The 20,964-nt window shown below is 38.0% G+C and overlaps 1 protein-coding gene across 1 annotated transcript in view; it reads left to right on the top strand.

Annotated features, from left to right (window-relative positions):
- The window catches only part of LOC144088829 (parvalbumin-7-like), a 40,709-nt gene that overhangs the window by 18,664 nt on the left and 1,081 nt on the right, over positions 1-20,964 (top strand). Inside the window, exons 2-4 of the mRNA XM_077619513.1 lie at positions 18,483-18,550; positions 19,647-19,779; positions 20,321-20,430. Of these exons, the coding sequence (XP_077475639.1) occupies positions 18,490-18,550; positions 19,647-19,779; positions 20,321-20,430 (304 nt within the window). The 5' untranslated portion in view covers positions 18,483-18,489. The remainder of the gene's footprint in view (positions 1-18,482; positions 18,551-19,646; positions 19,780-20,320; positions 20,431-20,964) is intronic.

Genomic DNA, 20,964 nt, shown 5'->3' with positions numbered 1-20,964 from the left:
CAATTTTGCTCATCTCACCTGAATGGAGATTGGCAAGTTGACAAAATGAACAAAACAATCAAGACCTTGATGAAAGGAATGGGCGGCGGCCAGCTAAGACAAATCAAGATATGTCTTTCTCTTGGGGAGAAAGGTGAAAAAAAATAGTTGTCACCTTGACAGGGAAAAAGAGATGGAAAAACAGGAAGATGTAATGATAGAGAAGGAAAGAAATCAAGGAAGACAAAATGAGAAAATGAAGGAGGCAAAGCAAAACATGTGCTTGAACTGAAGCACGTTTCAATCTGTCAGAAAGAAAATTGAAAATTTCTTCTCATAAAAAGGCTGCCTCTCTGTTGTTTGTGGTTGGCTGCAAACATGTTTTCTCCCCAGTTGCATTAATATTGTACTTTTGGGAATTGAGAATTCCCTCTATCTAAAATGAGGCTCTGGAGTTGGGATTAAAAATGGTCAAGAAGCCTAAATTGAATGCAAATTACCTATGGATCACCATATGAACTTCTCAGAATTTGCATGGTTTTATATGTGGGTTGTTTCCAGTACTACCTATGAATGCTCATTTCCGAGTTCCACTGATGTTAGTAGCCATCCAATGCTTTTTGATAGCTAAAAATGAGAAAATCCCCCCAATAAAACCCATAAAAATATATATTTCAAAACAATTATTATTTCAACAGTAGTATTTTATTTCCAAAGTTATATTTAAAAAAAATATTAATTTATTCATAAGATTTTGTTTAATCTATTTATTTTTTATACTTTTTTTCATTTCAGTTTATTCCAATTTTAGTTAAATTTTTCAATGTAATTTCAATTTTTTCATTATTATTTTAATCTATTTTCACAATGCTTTTTTATGTATATTTCTTAAGGTATTTGTATTAATTTTATAGTGTGTTGTGGTACTTAGAAAAATTTGAATAAATAAACTTGTGTGGGTTTTCTCCGGGTACTTTGGTTTCCTCACACATCCCAAAAACATGCATGTAGGCTGATTAAACACTCTAAATCACTCTTAGGTATGAGTATGAGCGTGAATGGTTGTCCATCTCCTCATGCCCTGCGATTGGGTGGCCACCAATTCAGGGTGTCCCCCACCTGGTGCCCGACGTCAGCTGGGAAGGATCACATTCCTATCATCAGGATGTTGTCATTTTTGTCATTAGTCTTTTCAGCGCACTTCCTCCTTTCTAGCATCACTTGCCTTTTCCAATTACCCCCCTTGTCCATTCCCCTCAGCTTTCAACTCCCCCTTTTCTGTGCCGTTGATATCACCTGCCTCACCTGTCCCCTCTCATTCCACGTCAGGATTTTTCATCATACCAAACACTACTGATGGCCTCAAAGTGTGGTTTCAGTCACTGTGGGGCATAAGGAGGACAGAGATCAGGTTTGCCAGATTGCAAAGATATTCTCGAGCCAACCTAAACTACTCAGTTCAATAAAAAACAGCATACATAACATCCTGTTCAAGGAAAGACGTTCCCTCATAGAACTACATGTTCTGATTACAAAGTAAAACCAGACAGAAGAAACAACCAAGCCAACAGAGGGTCACATAAAGTTGCTTTTTCACCGTTAAGCATAATTGGAGATGTAGTTTTTCCTCTAAAAGGTTAAACCTATTGGATTATTTTCAGTTCAATAAACACAAAAGCTCAAAATTGCAGTTTCGGGAGAAATCAGGTCACTTCCTTGTTAACTCATTGGCTGCCATTGACAGCATTAGACATCAAATCCATTCTGACTGGGAAGGGCAATTGAACGAATATTCATTCACTCCTCCCCGTCAAAAGGAATTGTACGCCTTGCTCTGTTATTGGCACTGAAAGATGAAAATTCTCAGGCAGTTATCCCACTTTGAATGAATTGTTTGTGTAATGTTGTTGGGGTAAATGGAAATACATTTGATACATACACGAACTACATATGATTTTGGTGCGTCTTGCTTGATTAGTTTCTTAATGTGTACAATTGTGCAAATCTGGAAAACAAATGTAGTTTGAGTTTGTTTTATTTAATAAAGGGACAATACATATTAATGAACATATACATGTTCATGTTAATGAACATATACATGTAAATATTTAAGATTATAGCCAAAGGTTAATATCCATCTTTAGTCCCTTGTGCAGGTTGATGTTAAAGACATTAAAAACACAAGATAAAATCAATCAGACTTTAAGATGATTAGCAAGAGGGTCAGAAACGAGAGTTTACGTATGGTAATTGCAATCATTTACGTTTTCAAATTAAAAAATGTAAATGATTTTGCTGTTGCTAATGAATGCCAGTGTTTTTCCTGCAACTGCAAATGTTAGAGGGTGAAATCTACATCGCGTGAAATTATGAAACGTTTCAACGTTGGAACAGTGCAAAGTACTCAAACAAAGCCTGTGGGCCGTGCAGTGCGCTGTAAAGTGGATGGACAAAAACAGCATTTGTGCTTGGTTTCTCCACAATAATTAAATGTATACATATTTTATGTTTATCAGTAGATATCCGTCGAAGAACAAGTTATTCCAATAATTCCCGGAGCTGATTCCAAAGTGCATTCTAGGAAAAACTATTTCTATTGCGTGTCATAAGCAGAATCAAATTCACCTGTTTCATGCAAACAATTCAGAATATACCAGAATAAGCATAACCAAGTAAAATAAAATAAAAATATTCAGTATTTTATTGTTATATTTTTCGAATTATTCTGTTGAATTTGTCTGCGAACAAATCAGATATTAAATTCAATTAACAGGTCATGTGTTTTGAGCAGTGTTGTTCAAGTTGATTTTGAACTGTAAAGAAGTATAGCTTTGATTATGACAGATGGAATTATGTGTCAGTGCAGATGTGCTCTTGAACATTCCCTGGAAGCTATGCTATTGGGACCAATGAGGTTTGAGGATGATGTGAGAGTGCTGGTGGGGTTCAATTGACTAAAAAGCAACCGTGTTCGCTCACAGTATTTCTTACGAGCATTCATAAGTACAGATAAAGACGTTTCATTTGGTAATGTGGGTAACGCTTAAACAGTAACTATAGCACCGTCATAGTTTGAAATATGTAAGGCACATGTGTCAAAGTGGCGGCCCGGGGGCTATATCTGGCCCGCTGCATCATTTTGTGTGGCCCGGGAAAGTAAATCATGAGTGCCGACTTTCTGTTTTAGGATCAAATTAAAATGAAGAGTATAGATGTATATTAAATTTCCTGAATTTCCCCCTTTTAAATCAATAATTGTAATTTTTTAATCGTTTTTTTCTGTTTTTAGTTCAAAACTCATTTTGTAAAATCTAAAATATATATATAAAAAAAAGCTAAAATAAATATTGTTTTACATCTATAAAAACTGAATATTCAGGGCTTTTAATCCATTTATAAAAAAAATATCTAAATATTATATCTAAAATGGTCCGGCCCATGTGAAATCAAGTTGACGTTAAAGCGGCCCGCGAATCAACCCGAGTCTGACATCCCTGATATAAGGCGTGACAGCAAAACAGTAGTTTCATTGTGTTACATAACGAACGCATGTAATGTTAGTTCCAAGACCAATGGCAGTTCAGTAGTTTCAATACATCATAACTGGAGTGAAGATGCTAATGTAAGCAATCATCGTAACAGAACTTCAAGGTGTAGGGTTAGAGTTCCTTCCCTTTGAAACTGCTTAGTTTTGTTCAAAGTAGCCCAAATTTCACCAAGCTGCCCAATGCATTTCTCTCCTACCCTAAATCTTTGAAAATAGCTCGAGTGAGCGGGAATCTGCCCAATTTGGCAACACTGAAGAAGATGTGGATGGAGTGTTTCGGGACCTAATACATGTCTCCCAACTCATGCCAACGCTCATTAGTGTTATCCAGCCTCCCAGGAAGGGGAGGGGGGCAACATGCTTTGAACGAGTGATCAACCAAAACATGAAACAAGAGTTTCAGCGAGAAGAGTTTGGCACACTAGGTTGTACTTTGACTGGTGCTACCACACACGCACATTATTATGGAAGCTTACGCTTATTAACGCTAAGAAATTGGAGTGAGCATCATAGGTCACAGAGGTCTGTGGAAAGTGGTAGATTTTTCTGATTGCACAGTTACAATTACTGGAGCAGTGTATGAGCACGGAAAGCGTGCAATATATAAGCAAAGAGATGAGCAGGCTGAAGCGTCGGCCTGGAGCTGTTAGAGCCACATTAACACAGCACCATTCTATCCGTAGTGAGCCAAGCGTAAATGCATGAGGAAGAAACTGAAAGCAGTGAAGTGAAATTAAAACCCAGTGGTGATGAGATGCTTGCCTCAAAGCAATACTGACTTAATTCTCTTCCTCGTCAGGACAATAAACCGGACAAATAACTGCAATTCAGTCACAACTTCGAAAATAATTCTTTCAAGTCTTTTCTGAGGTTTCTTACACCACTTATGTCTGTGTTTGTGTGGTGTGAAAACATTGGACTATTTTTTTGGCATGAACCTGACTATGTTAAAGTTTGAGTTTTAAGGGCACGCTGGCAGAAAGCAAAATTAGAAAACAAGTTTTGTGATAAAATGACATTAAACAAAAGAAGTTACGTTCAAAATCACAGTTTGCGTGTGTGGCATGAAAACAGTGTGATTATTTTTATATGAACAGGACTAGATTTTAGCGCTTGAGTTCTAGATAACTAAAAAGCAAAGTAATTTTTTTCTCTAGAAAAATTCAGCAGTCATTCAACCATCATCTGAAGTGTTAATCTTCATGAGGGCCCAGGGGTGCTGGATCCTATCGCAGCTAACACCCTGAACTGGTGGCCAGCCAATCGCAGAACACTTATAGACAAACAACCATCCACACACACTTACACTTACAGACAATTTGGAGTTTCATGCGTTCAAAGTCCATTCATTCATTTTCCATAGCACTTATCATCACAAGATTCGTGAGGGCGCTGGAGCCGATCCTAGCCAATCGTGGGAATTGGTCGCTAACCAATCGCAAATATTAAAAAACAAACAACAACAAAAACAGTTGTATTCTTGTCATGAACAGTTATGACTTGCAAGGTCAACATTAGTAAAAACAAAGTAAAAATTACTGGGTTAGGCTAGGTTAGAACTTTATTTCATCCCGTATTCGGGAAATTTCTTGGTTGCAGTAGCAAGACAGACACAAGACACACAAGACATTGTAGACCTAGGTAAAAAAAACTGGAGCCACACACAGGAAGTCCACAAGGTGGGGACCTTCTGCAGACTGAGACTGAGTTTACCGCACAGTCCCTCAGTAGTCTGGAGGTTAGTATTTAACTCATTGGCTGCCGTTGACAGAGCTAGATGCCTAATCCATCTGATGTAAATCAAATGAGTGTTAAACTCATGTAAATCCACAGCAGAAGGATGAAAAGACCCATATGATTGTGCGACTAGCATCGTAAATGTCACTGAACATGTTAAATGGAGTGATATTTTCAACCCTTTCAACATCTGATGTAGGTTATGCATAACTTGCCTCATAGAGACTGTCTATATCTGCATCTTAATCTTTCTAAATCCCATATTCATGAGGACGAACTGCGTCGAAAAGCTGTTCTTCCCAAGATGTATTTCTTGAAGCATTCATGAATGATGCAGCATTTGTTACCATACCGCTTTAAAGATTCTAGTGCTTCCATCACGTCCTCTGCTTCCATTTGCGAGTGGATAAAGCAGGATTTCAAGGCAAAGCCACTCTTTCTGACTTCCACTGAAAAAAAAGTTTGCTTGAGTTCATCTGAACAGTGCATGTGGGTGGAACCAAAGCCCCTGAGTCCTCTGTAATGTAATAACTTCCCCGCTGCAGTCTGCAGTCACAAATGCGCACCTAATAAGGCTAACAACTCATGGCGGCATGGGACATCAGCAGCAAGAGGATCGATGTACACTAACTTCAAATGCATTAAGATGACTTCATTACAGCCTCCATTGTGTCGAACCATTAGTACTGTGTAATGCACTTACAATATCGCTTTCACATAGCTGTATATGCACCTTTATTTTAGCAAATGATGTGCCTAAAATACCATGTTAAAGTTAAATAAATATTAAAACAACAGGTCCATATCTATGATTACTTAGTAGCATGCAATTTGTGTCACACTACAGTATGTGATTCAGAAAACTGCTACAATAACATGGAAGAAAAAGATAGGCAATTCTGTGTCCTGCAGTCAAATATAAATTGTATTCAGGATTTTAATCTACTCCCTGAGAATATTCGTGATTAGCCTGTTGATGATACCAATATAATGCTTCCTTTTTTTTTTTAAAGCCGATTGCTTAATACGGAATCCAGCTCACTGTTTGAGCCCCGAGACAACAAAAAAAGATTGGTATAAAAAGGTGCCCTGAATAAAAATATTATCTAAGTACACTCATAGCATGTGAATAAAAAGCCAGCACCTCAGAAAGTGAATAAATAAAAGTTAACACCATCATCTTTCCTGTGGGGATTCTTTTATTATTTTAATGAATCAATTCTGATTGATGATATCAGTGGTTCCTTTCTGCTTTGCAACCAAACGAGAATCGTTTCCCTGGCTGACTTCTGGAATAATGTGCAAATTACATTAAGATGTAATGAAGCTGGAACAGGGTGAGCAAGTTAATGTTTTAATGAGGAAATCACTTAAAAATAAACAGTGCATAAAGGGCACATTTGCAGGAAGAGAGAGCACAAGTTGCTTATTTTTTGCTAATCTTTTGTTTTAGTAATGGACATTGCACCATAAATCTGACAAATAAAAAGCACAAAAATTATTTACTTTGGTTGATGTACTAGCATAAGGCTCATTAAAGAAAGAGGACAGAGATCATTTTTGATTCAAAGGTGGAAGCTGGCTAATACTGGCAACTATTTGAAATGTATTTTTAAAAAGTCATATTTTAGTATTTTAACAAAAATGTTAGTTTAAAATAAAATGTCCCGCTATTTACGGCTTAAAAACAGACGCAATGTGGTATAATCACGATTGATATATAGCAAGGGTGTCAGACTCGGGTTGGTTCGTGGGCCGTGTTAACGTCAACTCGATTTCATGCGGGCCGCATGGATTAAAAGAACTGGATTAAAAGAACTGGATTAAAAGCCCTGAATATTCAGTTTTTTATGGATCTAAAACAATGCTTATTTTAGCTTTTTTTTTAAATATATTTTTAGATTTTACAAAATGATTTTTGAACTAAAAACAGAAAAAAATGATTAAAAAATTACAATTATTGATTTAAAAGGGAGAAAATCAGGAAATTTAATATAAATCTAGCCTCTTCATTTTAATTTGATCCTAAAACAGAAACACGCTTTACTTTCCCGGGCCACACAAAATGATGCGTCGGGCCAGAATTGGCCCCCGGGCCGCCACTTTGACACATGTGATATAAAGAAATGAAGTACGGATGGCAACACAACCAAAATTGTATAACACACTAACTCCAGTAATCCAGTTGCCTTTTCTTATCCATCTGCCTATTCATTTGCTCTAATTATTTGAAATTACTGCTGTTCATTCACGTCTGTTTTGTGTTTGTTTGTATAGTTATTTTTAATGTAACATATGAGCCTATGCTCAAAACACTGGTTTAAATTACACTTGTTAGTTGGCATCCTTTGTGACCTGATCATCCAGAAAAAGGAATCCCTCTCATAGCTGTTACGTTCTCAAGGTTTCTTATTTTTACAGGCTGGAGATCTGTCATGATGCTACTCAGGTTGATATTGTTGTTCTTATAGACATTAACTTTGAGGTCCTACTCATTCATCCTTAATGAACTGAGCATCTTGAAACTTGGTAGCTATGGAGGAAGGGCTAGAGTCTATGGATCATCGGAGTCCAATTTTAATTAATTATTTTTTCTATCAAGTCTAATGAATTAATTGTTTACAATTGTGACACAGTAGAATGAACCTTGTTGTAAGTTTGGAATTTGCCAGTTGAGGGCAGTGCAGACTCATTGTTCGCCACTTAGTCTTTTAACTTTAGGACAGAATGAGACATAATTATTGTTCATGACTCATGATTTAAGGATAAATAGACACAGACATAAAAATACAAAAGAAAGCGCAGTGGAGGCGTAATATGCTGATATGGTGCCAAAATTGGATCGTATAGCAAGAGAAAAGAGTCTGCCATCTACACTCCGATGTCGACTACGGCATGCTTATGAGCACTGATTTTAGGGGAGAACAGGCCCTATTTTCGCCACAGAAAGGCCCTCCAAAATGCGTTAAGTTTCAATTATATTACCAGTTTGATAAGCTCCAGCACCCGCCGCGACCCTTGTGAGGATAAAACGGGCCAGAAAATGAATGAATGAAAGATTATTACCAGTTTTCTTGTTGGCACGCTGCACTTTTCATACTTTTTCTAAATTTCAGTATTAATTCATTCATTCATGTTCTGAACCGCGTATCCTCCCAAGGGTCACGGAGGGTGCTGGAGCCTATCTTAACTGACTACGGGCCGGAGGCAGGTCTCACTCTTAATCGGTGGCCAGCCGATCGCAGGCCACTCACACTCATACCTAGAATGTCCAACAAGCCTACCATGCATGTTTTTTGGAATTTGGGAGGAAACCGGACAACCCGGAGAAAACCCACACAGGCCTGGGGAGAACATGCAAACTCCACACAGGAGGACCCGCCTGGATTCCTTCCCAAGACCCCAGAACTGTGACGCTGACGCACTAACCACTCATCCGCTGGGCCGATTGCATAATTAATTTTTGTCATAATTATTTGTATTTTCAATTAATGTTGTTTCTAACTTACCCATTGTCGACCATTTGTCTGCAAAGTCTTCTTTTATAAACTTGTGGAGAGCAGTTAGTAAACAGGTATACTACTGTGCACTCATTCTTTTTTTTGTGGGGTCACAATGGTCAATTGTTTGACCACGATTGAAGCCCCAGCAGTCAGTGGAGTGTTTTTGAATCTCGCATTAGTATTCAGAGCACGATGAAGACCCTCATTCATTTGAAAACAACCTGCATGGGAGTCCCATAAGTAATCACACAAGGTATAACCTTTACAATGAAAGAGACACAGACATAATCAAAACAATGAGTAGCAGTTGGACAACTGGGGCTCAAATTAGGATGTTGTTTAGCTACAAAGAGATTGTGTTGATTAAGTATGTGATGTTGCCATTGATGTGGAAATGCAAACAGGTTATGAAAGGCGTCCTCTTGTCTTTAGCGGCTCCCCCTGATATTTCCTCTTGTCCAACAATAGTCTCACAAGCTTTGAGCAATACCAAACCATATTGCTTATGTAGATTTAATGAAGTAGCCGCCTCATTTTCCCTCATTTATGCTTGTCGTCCCTTTACCTGGCTCATCTAGAAATCCATGGCGGAATCTAACGTTAACCTATGTGCCACAAACCACGTGGCAGGCCTCATCTCTCCCTTTCTACTGTCCTCTCGGTCAAGTCTTTCTGGTTTTAATCTCTTCTCTGTCATTCCTTTTTGATTATTCCGTCTTTCATTATCATCATCCCAGAACTACCTGTCAGTGCTTCATCCTCCTGTCGCCTTGTCAGTGCCTGCAAGAGGCAGATCTCTTGTGGCTTCTATTCTGCTGCGATGATGAGTTGGTCTCAGCAATATATTTGAATTAATATACAGTGGTACCTCGACATACGATCTTAATCCGTTCCGGGACTGAGATGGTATGTCGAGCTTTTCGTAACTCCAGTGGACGTTTCCCATTGAAATGAACTAAAAACAAATTAATTCGTTCCAACCCTCTGAAAAAACACCAAAAAACAGGATATTGGATTGGAAAAAAATGTTTTATTTCTTCTAATTCGCCATCTATTAACAAAGTAACACATGACTAGTGGTTTAATAGTAATAAAATGTGTTTAATATAACTAAAATTGGGCGGTGTTGTGTGCACGAGTATACTTCATTACCCAGAAAGCCCTCTTTTTGCCCGCGCATGCGCGTTGTGCGTTTCCTGCTCCAAACTCGTCTGAATAAATCGTTCAGTGCTCGTAGATATCTGTTTAGACGAAAGAGATGCGGCAAAAAAGACAGTGCGCTACAATGATAAACAGCCTTCATGTCATGGCCACCTGGCTTGGTCGCATCTCAAAATTTTCATCGTATTGCGGGCGAATTATTCGATCGAAATTTTCGTTGTACCACGAGCATGTCGTACCACGAGCATGTCGTACCACGAGCTGATCGTAGGTCGTGGTACCACTGTACCAATAAAATTGTTGGACATTTCAGAGAAGAACGGCTTAAGACTTTTAGTGCCGCTGATGAGGATGTGGTTCTTTTCATTCTAGTTTGTCGCAAGGAGACATCCAGCCCATTTGAACTTGGAGGGTTGCAACCTGTTAACATTGTTCTTCACACAAGCATCGGGCAGTATTACATCCCTGCACTAATAATTCAATTTTTGTTCAAAACCTTTTTCATATTTTTCACTTCATTTTTCAGATCCTCCATGTACTTGTTTGAGAAACGAGAATGATTGCGTCTAAAAGTAATTTTCTGGTGGAAAATGTTCCTTTTGTGACCAATTCAGGAGACATTATTACACTCATTCATAGCAATAGTTACATATTTCTTACGCACCTATCAGTAGATCACACATTAGTGTAGACCGGGGACAAATCTCGAGTATTTCAAATGTCACTTGTTATCTTCTTTTTTTGAAAATGCTTGTTGAACAACTTGTATGGCTGTGAATACTTAATGAGGAATGATTAATACATTGCTGCCATCTAAATGTCCCACAAACTGATGATTTCCATCTTGCCAAAATTCATTACAATTTTCGACAAGTACGACAGGATTGTAGAGCATCCAGATTCCTAACTATCAATAAAATGTGTTTACAGCCTTTATGTTACAGTGAACGTGGCCACCTTTAATGCATTGGAAATAGGTCAGTTTGTGCTGAAAAGTATTCACATCTTAGTACAAATTGGCCTTTATGGTACTTCATTATGTCTGTCTTCTCATTGTTCATTATTCAATGGACAGGTCGCCAGTCAATCACAGGGAACATATATACATTTTTATTCCACTTTGAGTTTTTTATTAGTTCAAAGGAATGTTTCTGTGTTGAATGTTGAAATACTACATTTTTCAATAGTAGAGGTCTGTTACGATCGCGCCGAGACGTTGTGGCGTGATCGGAGGGATTTGGACCCAGTAGCGGGGAAGCAGGAGGGGACGAGACGAACTGTGCTCATGATAGTAATTCTAATGACTCAAAACGCCTTACAAATTAACAAGGACTTGTACATCCCAAAACGAAACAAAACCGGAGCATGGAGAACAGTACCTTTGCAGCGATGTATCCTGTATCACACAGGACGATCCGACAATGACTACCACTTCCGTGGTGCTTAAATACACACATCAGGAAGTAATCAAGAATCACTCGCAGCTGCTCTAGCCTAACGGCAAGCCAGGAGGGACAAACGAGCTGCTCCTGACAAGGTCCAATCCATTAGAACTAGAAGGTTGAGAACAAATTCATTCAAATTAATTAAAAAAGAAAATTGTGTGCATGCTTTTTCCATATATATATATATATATATATATATATATATATATATATATATATATATATATATATATATATATATATATATATATATATATATATATATATATATATATATATATATATATATATATAGAAAAACACAAAGTTAATGTGGAAGCAAAACAAGACAACACATCAGTAGCACTAAATACGTGCTTCACAAATTCTTTGAAGCAACCATTAAATGAAAAGAGAAATTGTCAATTAAAAGTGTAAAGGAATGAAACAGACACAGGTCTATGAAAGAGAGAGTGTTTGTGTGGTGGCGGGGGTTAATCATCTCAGAGGGGGATTAGAGGACAGAAAGGTCCCTTGGGTGGGTGCAGTGAGAAAATTAGGTGAAGAAATCGAATAGCTGCGGGGAGGAAAGAGCAATGGGGGGGAGGAGGAAGGACAAAACAAGGATGGGCATGAAAAAACAAGAATGGTTGATGAGAAAAGAGCACAAATTTGATGATCAGTAATAGTGAGGTTTAATTAGTCATGAAAGCCAAACAATTAAGCCGAGGTCACACCCTAAACTGGACTGACATTGGAAAGCGTAGGGTTGTCATTAGGGATGCTATGATATGCTTAAACTCACGACACAATGCACCATGATATGCCAGGGTCATGATATGATATGTCACGATACGATATTTTAAAAAAAGAAGTAATTACAACAGGTTAATGTTGTATCAGTTGCCCAATGCAAACAGGAAAACAGTGTGTTGTCTTGGTTAGGCACAAGGAGACGGACAACCATTCACAACTCACACTCATATCTATTTAAAGTATTCAACCAGTCTACCCTGTATGTTTCTGGGATGTGGGAAGAAACCGGAGCACCCGGAAACATCTACGCATGCCTAGAAAGAACATGGAAACTCCACAGAGTGAGGACCGACCTGGGATCGAACCCAGAACTGTGAGGCCGATGGGCTAACCACTCTAGGAATCTACCCACCTCAATAAATAAACACAACACAATGTCATTACTGTATTTAATGTTTCCATTTTATATGTTTAAAGTTGCTGTGTCTCTTGTTATTAAGACATAATAATATTTCAACGTCATGTGAGTAGCCAGGGGAACTGCCTCAAATATGAATGAATATGAAACCCTCTAATTTCAGCAGGTTGTCGCTGTATGCAGTGCTGTGTCCGAAAAGTTCCAAAGTGCAATGAGTGTATCCTTTCCAGTCTTTATATCATGATCCATTTTTTGGGGTATTTTGACAGTTTGTATTGGCACATATGAGGCAATATTATGCATACCTGTCAACCTCTGCCGATAACTGCCCTTATAAATGATTATGATTCCCCTTACAAACCCCCAAAAAACCTTACAAACACCGTACGACTCGAGGTTGACAGGTATGTTATGTCCAAAATATAGTTGTCAGTCAAAAGTTTGGAAATGTACCAAAGTATTGATCCAGAAATGCTGTATACAAACACACTATTTTTTTGTTTGCAAAATTATCGATTCAAAGTTATATTTGTATTTGCACAGGCAGTCCGGCAGCCGAGTGGTTAGCGCGTCAGCCTCACAGTTTTGGGGTCGAGGGTTCAATCTCAGGTCGGTGCTCTCTATGTGGAGTTGACATGTTCTTCCCATGCTTGCGTGGGTTTTCTCTGAGTAGTTGGCTTTGCTCTCGCATTCCGAAAAACGTGGAGGATAGGCTTGTTGAACACTCTAAATCAAGGGTGTTTGACTCAGGTTGGTTCGCGGGCCGCTTTAACGTCAACTTGATTTCACGTGGGCCGGACCATTTTAGATATAATATTTAGATTTTTTTAATAAATGGATTAAAAGAACTGGATTAAAAGCCCTGAATATTCAGTTTTTTATAGATCTAAAACAATGTTTATTTTAGCTTTTTTAATATATTTTTTAGATTTTACAAAATGATTTTTGAACTAAAAACAGAAAAAATGGATTAAAAAATTACAATTATTGATTTAAAAGGGGGAAAATCAGGAAATCTAATATACATCTATATCTATCATTTTAATTTGATCCTAAAACAGAAAGTCGGCACTCATGATTTACTTTTCCGGGCCACACAAAATGATGCGGCGGTCCAGATTTGGCCCCCGGCCGCCACTTTGACACAAATGCTCTAAATTGCCCCTAGGTATGAGTGTGAGCATGAATGGTTGTGCTCTTTGATGATTTAAGTATCAATATTGTGTTTGAAATTTTAGTATTGTGACAACAGTCCAAATGTTTAAAATAAGGACCAATTTTCACAACATTGAAATTGAAGATTGAACACAAAGTCAAATTTTCAAGTTTATCATCCTCACATCAGCGACTGAAACTTATTGTTTTGTGTAGTGATGGATAGTGTTTGTCTGTACTGAAATGCAGTGTTGGACAAAAAAGTAAGTATATAGATAAAGAAAATTAAAAGGGCAACGATGTTTAACTCCCTGAACTGGCTGTTCCATAGAATGAGATCAATTTTGATAAAGAGGGAGCATCTCAACCAGGTAATTACATTCCGATAGCAACTGTTTGCTTGCAAAATGAGAAGCAGTGGTGTCCCAGGGCTTACTTGTGATTTATTTCAAGGTCAAATTTTAATTACACGTAATGCGATTGACTGCACTCTAACAGCTGTGCTCTGGGGTAACCAAACTTTGTCAAAATGGTGATGAAATTAAACAAAGAATTTATGAATGAATTCAATTTTAATGACTGAAAAAGAATTAAAATGAAACTGTTATAATCGCTCTTGCATCTATTCTACCAGGAGCATTTACTCACAGAAGACTACCTAAATAATTAAAGTTAATGATCTGGACACTCATAACGAAATATTTATGAGCTTTTACCCATATTACAATGAGTGATTCAAATAATCTACATCTTTAATTTGTTTGCTAATATTACAATATTTCAAACAGTCTCAGCGCCCATATTGTTTTCATTATGTTTGTTTTGTAAACTGATCTCATTAATGTGAATCATAACAAAGGAAAATATGTGTAATCTGGGAAGACTCCAAAGAACTATGACAGTTTTTAATTATTTGTAGACACGTATTTATTGGGGGTTGGAAAACTAGAACTTTTTGTGTTGTCGCTTTTACTTCTCACAAATTAGGTTTGAATCATTTTCCTTTAATTTTTTAATTTTTTATTTAAACATACTTTACATTAACGGAACGGTGGCCGATTGGTTACCATGCCTGCTTAACAGTTCTGTGATCAAGGGTTCAATCACCGGAGGGTTCTGATTTTCCTTTGTGGAGCGTGCAAGATCTCCCGTGCCTGCGTGGGTTTCCTCCGGGTACTCCGGTTTGAGGAGTTCTTGAGGCAGTTCCTGTTTTATTGGGCCACTTTCTGTTGGCTTTGAGAAATTCTTGAGGCACTTCCTGTACATTTTAGTTCACTTTCTGTTAATTCAAATTTGGTTGGTGTATCAATAGCGCATTGACACGATTTGTATTATGAAAACAGTATATATTATACAAAAAACATTTTCCACATCCTTACGGCAGATGATTTTAAAATGCAAGCCTTATTCTGGGGTAATCTCAAGGGTTCTAAAAGTCTGTATGCATTCCTATCACTATATATAAATAACTATCGACTTTTCCCAGTTCTGCTGAGAGCTGAGTGGCTTAGCTTGGTTATCTCACCAAGTCAATCGTATTCTCTTCATTTCAGAGTGAATTGTTTCATTTCCCCTGGACACCTTTGTGCAATAGGTCATGCAGGTAATAATAAAAGATTGAACGATCGGCCACACAAGTCAAGTACTTTTTCCCATTGATCCATTTGTCTAGGTCTGTGTCACATAAGTAGATAACAGTACAGAACTCAAGAAGCTCATATATCACCTACTGTGATAACAATGGCCTGGTGGTGTAGAGGTTCACTCGCCTGACTTCGGTGCGGGCAGGCGCGGGCAGGCGCGGGCTTGTTTCCTGCTTCTGGCAGTATGATTGTGAATCCGGATGGCTGTTTGTCTCTCTGAGTGCCCTACGGCTGACTGGGGACCAGTCTAGGGGGCCCTCGGACGTTTCGTCGAAAGACGTTTGGTCCCCGGATGTTTGGTCCCCGGATGTTTGGTCGACTGGACGTTTGGTAGAACGGACGGGGCGTCGACCGGACGTTTGGTAGAACGGACTCTCTCTCTCGATCTCTCTCTCCCTCTCTCTCTCTCTCTCTCTCTCTCTCTCTCTCTCTCTCTCTCTCTCTCTCTCTCTCTCTCTCTCTCTCTTTCTCTCTCTCTCTCATGATTATAATTTTGACAGTGAGAGATTACCTGGTTGCTCGCTTTCAACAGTTAACTCTCTGTCCCTCTCTCTCTCTCATAATTTGACAGCGAGCGAACCCGGCGACCAAACGTCCGGTCGACAGCCCGTCCGTTCTACCAAACATCCGGGGACCAAACGTCCGGGGACCAAACGTCTTTCAACGAAACATCCGGTCACGGTCTAGGCAGTAGGCTGCTTTTCGCTCGAAGTCAGCTGGAACAGGCTCCGGCAACCCCCGCAATCCTTACGAGTATCAGGGTACAGAAGATGATTGATTGGTAAAAATGGAGGAAACCACACAAAGCACGTCAAATAGAGGTCACTTACATAATCAGAGTGCTAAAAAAGGTTTGTGCGTGCAAATACGTTTCACAAGAGAAAAATAGATTATATAATTTTCACAGTGTCTTTTTGTTGTACTGCCAAACACCTTGAATTTACAGCAAAATACTAGAAGCTGTGGTTTCCAGAACGAATTAACCGTTAAATATACATCAAAAGCCTGAAATGTTTACCCATATTAAACACAAACTACTATAAAAAGAATTGTATTTTACTATATAATAGTAAACTGTTGTTGTACATCAAATTGGATATCTTCAAACAGTCGGATGGAGGTGATGTCACAGTGCTCAGTTTCTTGTTTTCTCCCTCTTGTCCAACTAGAGTGTGAACCCAAGCTGTCAATGTGGCAGGCAGGTGTGATAACTACTGAGCCAACAGTAAAGTAGAATTTCACCTGCCAATACACTCTTTTAAAATCTCAGCGAGTCATGTTTTCATAATCTTCTGAAGTACAGTGCTTCAACTTCAACTGCTCAGGTGTTAACATGTTTGACTGCCAACTTAATGACGTGGGTTCAAATCCCAAATGGAGCATTGGGACGAAAAGAAGAGGACAGAAAAATAGCGATGTGTTTTCACCACCATTAAGATTGATTACATGTCAATTACATCATAAAACTCCAGTTAAACATTTATCATGATGATTTTCCTTAAAAAATCTGCCTGAAAATTGTCTGTTCCAAAGCACTATCCCGAGCAATTGATTTTTGATTGTAGAATTAAAGATCATAATGTAATGAGTAAAAGGGTTCAGTAAAACTTACGATCAAGTATTTAGCAGCAAAATGTCCTAAAAATAGTTAGATGTCAAATGTAGAATTAAGAAAAGAAGGTCGTCAGTCAAAGGCTAATCAGGTTATGTCAATGTCACATGCTGAGTAAAATAGTCAAAGTGCTCAAATTTCTTTGACTACGTCTACAAGGAACATAGAAAAAAAATCTTCACTCAGATGATAGTGTTTTACGGCGAAAAATGAGACTAAGGCAAATCAATGTATCTGCCAAATGACAACAAGAATAAAAAGAAAGCTTTCCAAAACAACCTTTTGGTGATTTAGAAGATACAGCAAATGAAAACTATCCACAAGAAACCAAACCATTATCTGGTAAATTATGTTTACATCATCTATCGAATGTATATATTTTTTGATGGGTTAAGGGTTATCAACCGCATTATTCGTTATCTTTTTTTCCCATCGAAATAACCTAGCAACAAGGACATGTAGACTTTTATACTCACTGCAGTAAAAAGACAATTACGTTGTCAGGATTAGAATAGTAAAGTCTCACTTGGTATTTCAGAGACAGCTGAAGACTCAGATGGTCTAGTCAATCCCTGCTGACTTAGCCTCCGGCCCTCCGCCCTGCTTTCATCTGCAGCAGCTCGATGTTACGGCACACATAAAATGTTCCACTCATAAATGGCACTGGCTGCCATCTGTGTCTCTTTCCTTGACTGCGATATTGTTCTTCAAAACCAATCCTGCTTCAACTGCGTTCCTCAATTTGTCACTTCAAGTTTCATTGATTGGCTGCCAATTAATTAATTGGAAGTTTTTCATGTTTTAATTAAATCCAAATATGAAAAAGAGAATATTTTGTCTACTCTTTAATTTTCATTCATTCACGAGGGGTGCTGGAGCCTATCCCAGCTAGACTTTGGGCATGAGGCGGGGCATACCCTTAATTGCCTACTTTTTTCTTTGAAAATGAAAATGAAGAACTACTTTTGTCGTATTATTAATTCGTATAACTTTTCCTTTTTTATAAAATAAATAAATAACATTGTCAAAAGCACTAAAAAAGCCAGTCCTCCCGGTTTAAATATAGTGTTTTTTGAGTATATTTAAGTTATGTGTGAGATGAGTTTCCATGTCCCACTTTTGAATATTCTTTGCTCTTCCACCATTGACAGCTCAAGGTGTCCAATCCATTTTTAAAGAAGGGGAGGTTGTTCATTTGCCCCCTCCCAGGCCAAATGGACTGGGTGCCGAGTCGCATCAAGGGCAGTTAAAGACGAACTTTGACTGACAGTTCTCCCAGTTTAAAGGAATTTGATGGTGATCGTCAATAGGAGCTAATGAGTTTATACATTCCATCATTCTTTATTTAATTTGAGTATGTAATGGTTTTCCTGCTCCGTTCCAACAAGTCATCTGAGTGTAATACAAATGTATTTTATTTATTTTTACTTATAATTTGTGAGTGTAGTACAATTTTCCTTACCGCTTTTTTGTGACCTTGATTTTAACTTTATCTCTTCTTCTACCACCTCCTGTCTCTCTGTCTTTTTCTAACACCTGTCTACAAGAGCCAAAATGGCGATGAACAGCATCCTCAGCGCTGACAACATCAAGAAAGCTTTAGATGCATTTGCAGGTACTTAACGGTGATTTAGCGGAGTGTCGCATATGTTTAAAATAAAGACATTTGTTAAATAAACAATAAATTGAAGCAAAGTGCGCCACTGGCAAGATAAGGTTTGTTATAAAGTTGCACCTTGACTTATGACTGCCTTAATTTACAAGTGATTGTTGTTATGCGTGAAGGGGGAATTTTTTTCAGCTATTCAGGTGCTATATTACACATAGCAGAAATGGTAATGTTTTTTTTATGTCAGATTTGAACAAATTAACATTTTGTATGTCACTGTGCCACTTGTATATTATGTATGTAACCTTTAGATTACTAGTACGTATATGTTTTCTTAATCCTATCAAGCCCAAGCCTCTAAATAATTGCCAGCATTTCTTGGAGCGTATAATTGTACTTCAAAACACGTAACCTCCCCAAAATTATAAGTAAAAATAAATAAATGAAACTCTCATCTGACCTCAAGGAAAGAAGTAATACACCCTAAACTGGTCACTATAGTTAGTTGTCGGGCAACACTATCCATTAATTTTCCATACCACAGATCCTCACAGAGGTCCCACTGTAGCCAATCTCAGTCAACTGTGGAAACCAGGCGTGGGAAACCCTGAATTGGTGGCCATTCACACTTACACTCACACCTCGAGACACATTAGAGCATTCAGCTTACCAATAATGTGTTTGGGATGTGGGAGGAAACTGGAGTACCTGGAGAAAACCCACGCAAACCCAGGGAGAACATGCAAATTTCACAAAGGAAGTTCCAAACCTAGGATTGAACCTTGGACCTCAGAATTGTGAGGTCGACGCGTTAATCACATGGCCGCCAGGCCCCCCATAAAAAAAACAATTTAGAAAAATTCCATCCGACTAATTTTAATATTAGACCATTACAAATGTCTCGGCCATCAGGGCAATACTAATGAATTTCAAATATAATTTGTCATATGTGTCTCATATACACTCAATAACGCACCAATTTTTCATGAGAAATACATGCCACGCTCAAAATGAAGGTAACAAATACAATATGTATGACCACATAAATTCTATCCTCAGGTAATCCCATTTATTTTGTCATATATTTCTCTCTTGTGTGCAGTGGCTGACTCTTTTGACCATAAGAAGTTTTTTGAGATGATTGGTTTGAAGAGCAAGTCTTCTGACGATGTGAAAAAGGTCTTCACGGTGCTGGATGCTGACAACAGTGGCTATATAGAGGAGGAGGAGCTCAAGTAAGAGAAACAGGGACATTGATTCAGAACATGCTACAAATGGTCTTAATAAAGTCTAACACAAGGGTGTCAGACTCGGGTTGGTTCGCGGGCCGCATTAACGTCAACTGGATTTCATGTGGGCCGGACCATTTTAGATATAATATTTAGATTTTTTTAAATAAATGGATTAACTGGATTAAAAGCCCTGAATGTTCAGTTTTTTTATAGATCTAAAACAATGTTTATTTGAGCTTTTTTTATATATATTTTTAGATTTTACAAACCGATTTTTGAATTAAAAACACAGGAAAAATGGATTAAAACATTACAATTATTGATTTAAAAGGGGCAAAATCAGGAAATTTAATACACATCCATACTCTTCATTTTAATTTGATCCTAAAATAGAAAGTCGGCACTCATGCTTTACTTTCCCGGGCCACAGAAAATGATGCGGCGGGCCAGATTTGGCCCCCGGGCCGCCACTTTGACACATATGGTCTAATACAATGATTCCCCAAGTATAACCTTTTCATTTTATGCTCTTGTTCTTTGTTAGATTTGTCCTGAAGGGCTTTGCCAAAGATGGCAGGGACCTGACAGATAAGGAAACCAAAACATTTTTATGTGCAGCTGATAAGGATGGCGATGGCAAGATTGGAGTTGATGGTAAGCTGTATTTTTCAATAAATTGAATAAAATAACAATAATACAAATAAGTGCAACATCACACCCTATTTTGGACAAAGTGGTCGACCATAGGTTTAATTTACTTTAGGGCAGAAAAAAACCTTGGGAAAGATTTTTTCTGATTGATGTTTGATGGTAGATTTTAACACTGGTGTTATTAAATTCAATCATTCACAGCCACTGAAAGCTATAAAGGTCAATTATCATTGGATTTAGAAAGCTGGTACTCAGACAGTATAGTTAATTATGTTGGAGATGAGTTTTCAGAACCCACTTTTGAACATTCTCAACTCAATAAGTACCACTGATGGTGCTAGGCGTTCAATCCATTTTGACTGGAAGGAGTCATTAACTTCCTCTTTGCTAGGTAATATGGATTGGACGTTTAGCGTTCTCAATGGAAGTGAAAGATGAACATTCACATCCAGTCTTCCCAATTTGAATGAATTTAATGCCTATTGTTTTTGTCTAACATGATTTAATGTTTGTGAAAGATGTCATTAAGTGTCCTAT

The sequence above is a fragment of the Stigmatopora argus genome, chromosome 14 (assembly GCF_051989625.1).
Source record: "Stigmatopora argus isolate UIUO_Sarg chromosome 14, RoL_Sarg_1.0, whole genome shotgun sequence".
In the NCBI taxonomy this organism is placed as follows: domain Eukaryota; kingdom Metazoa; phylum Chordata; class Actinopteri; order Syngnathiformes; family Syngnathidae; genus Stigmatopora; species Stigmatopora argus.
This window is presented reverse-complemented; position numbering and strand designations above follow the sequence as displayed.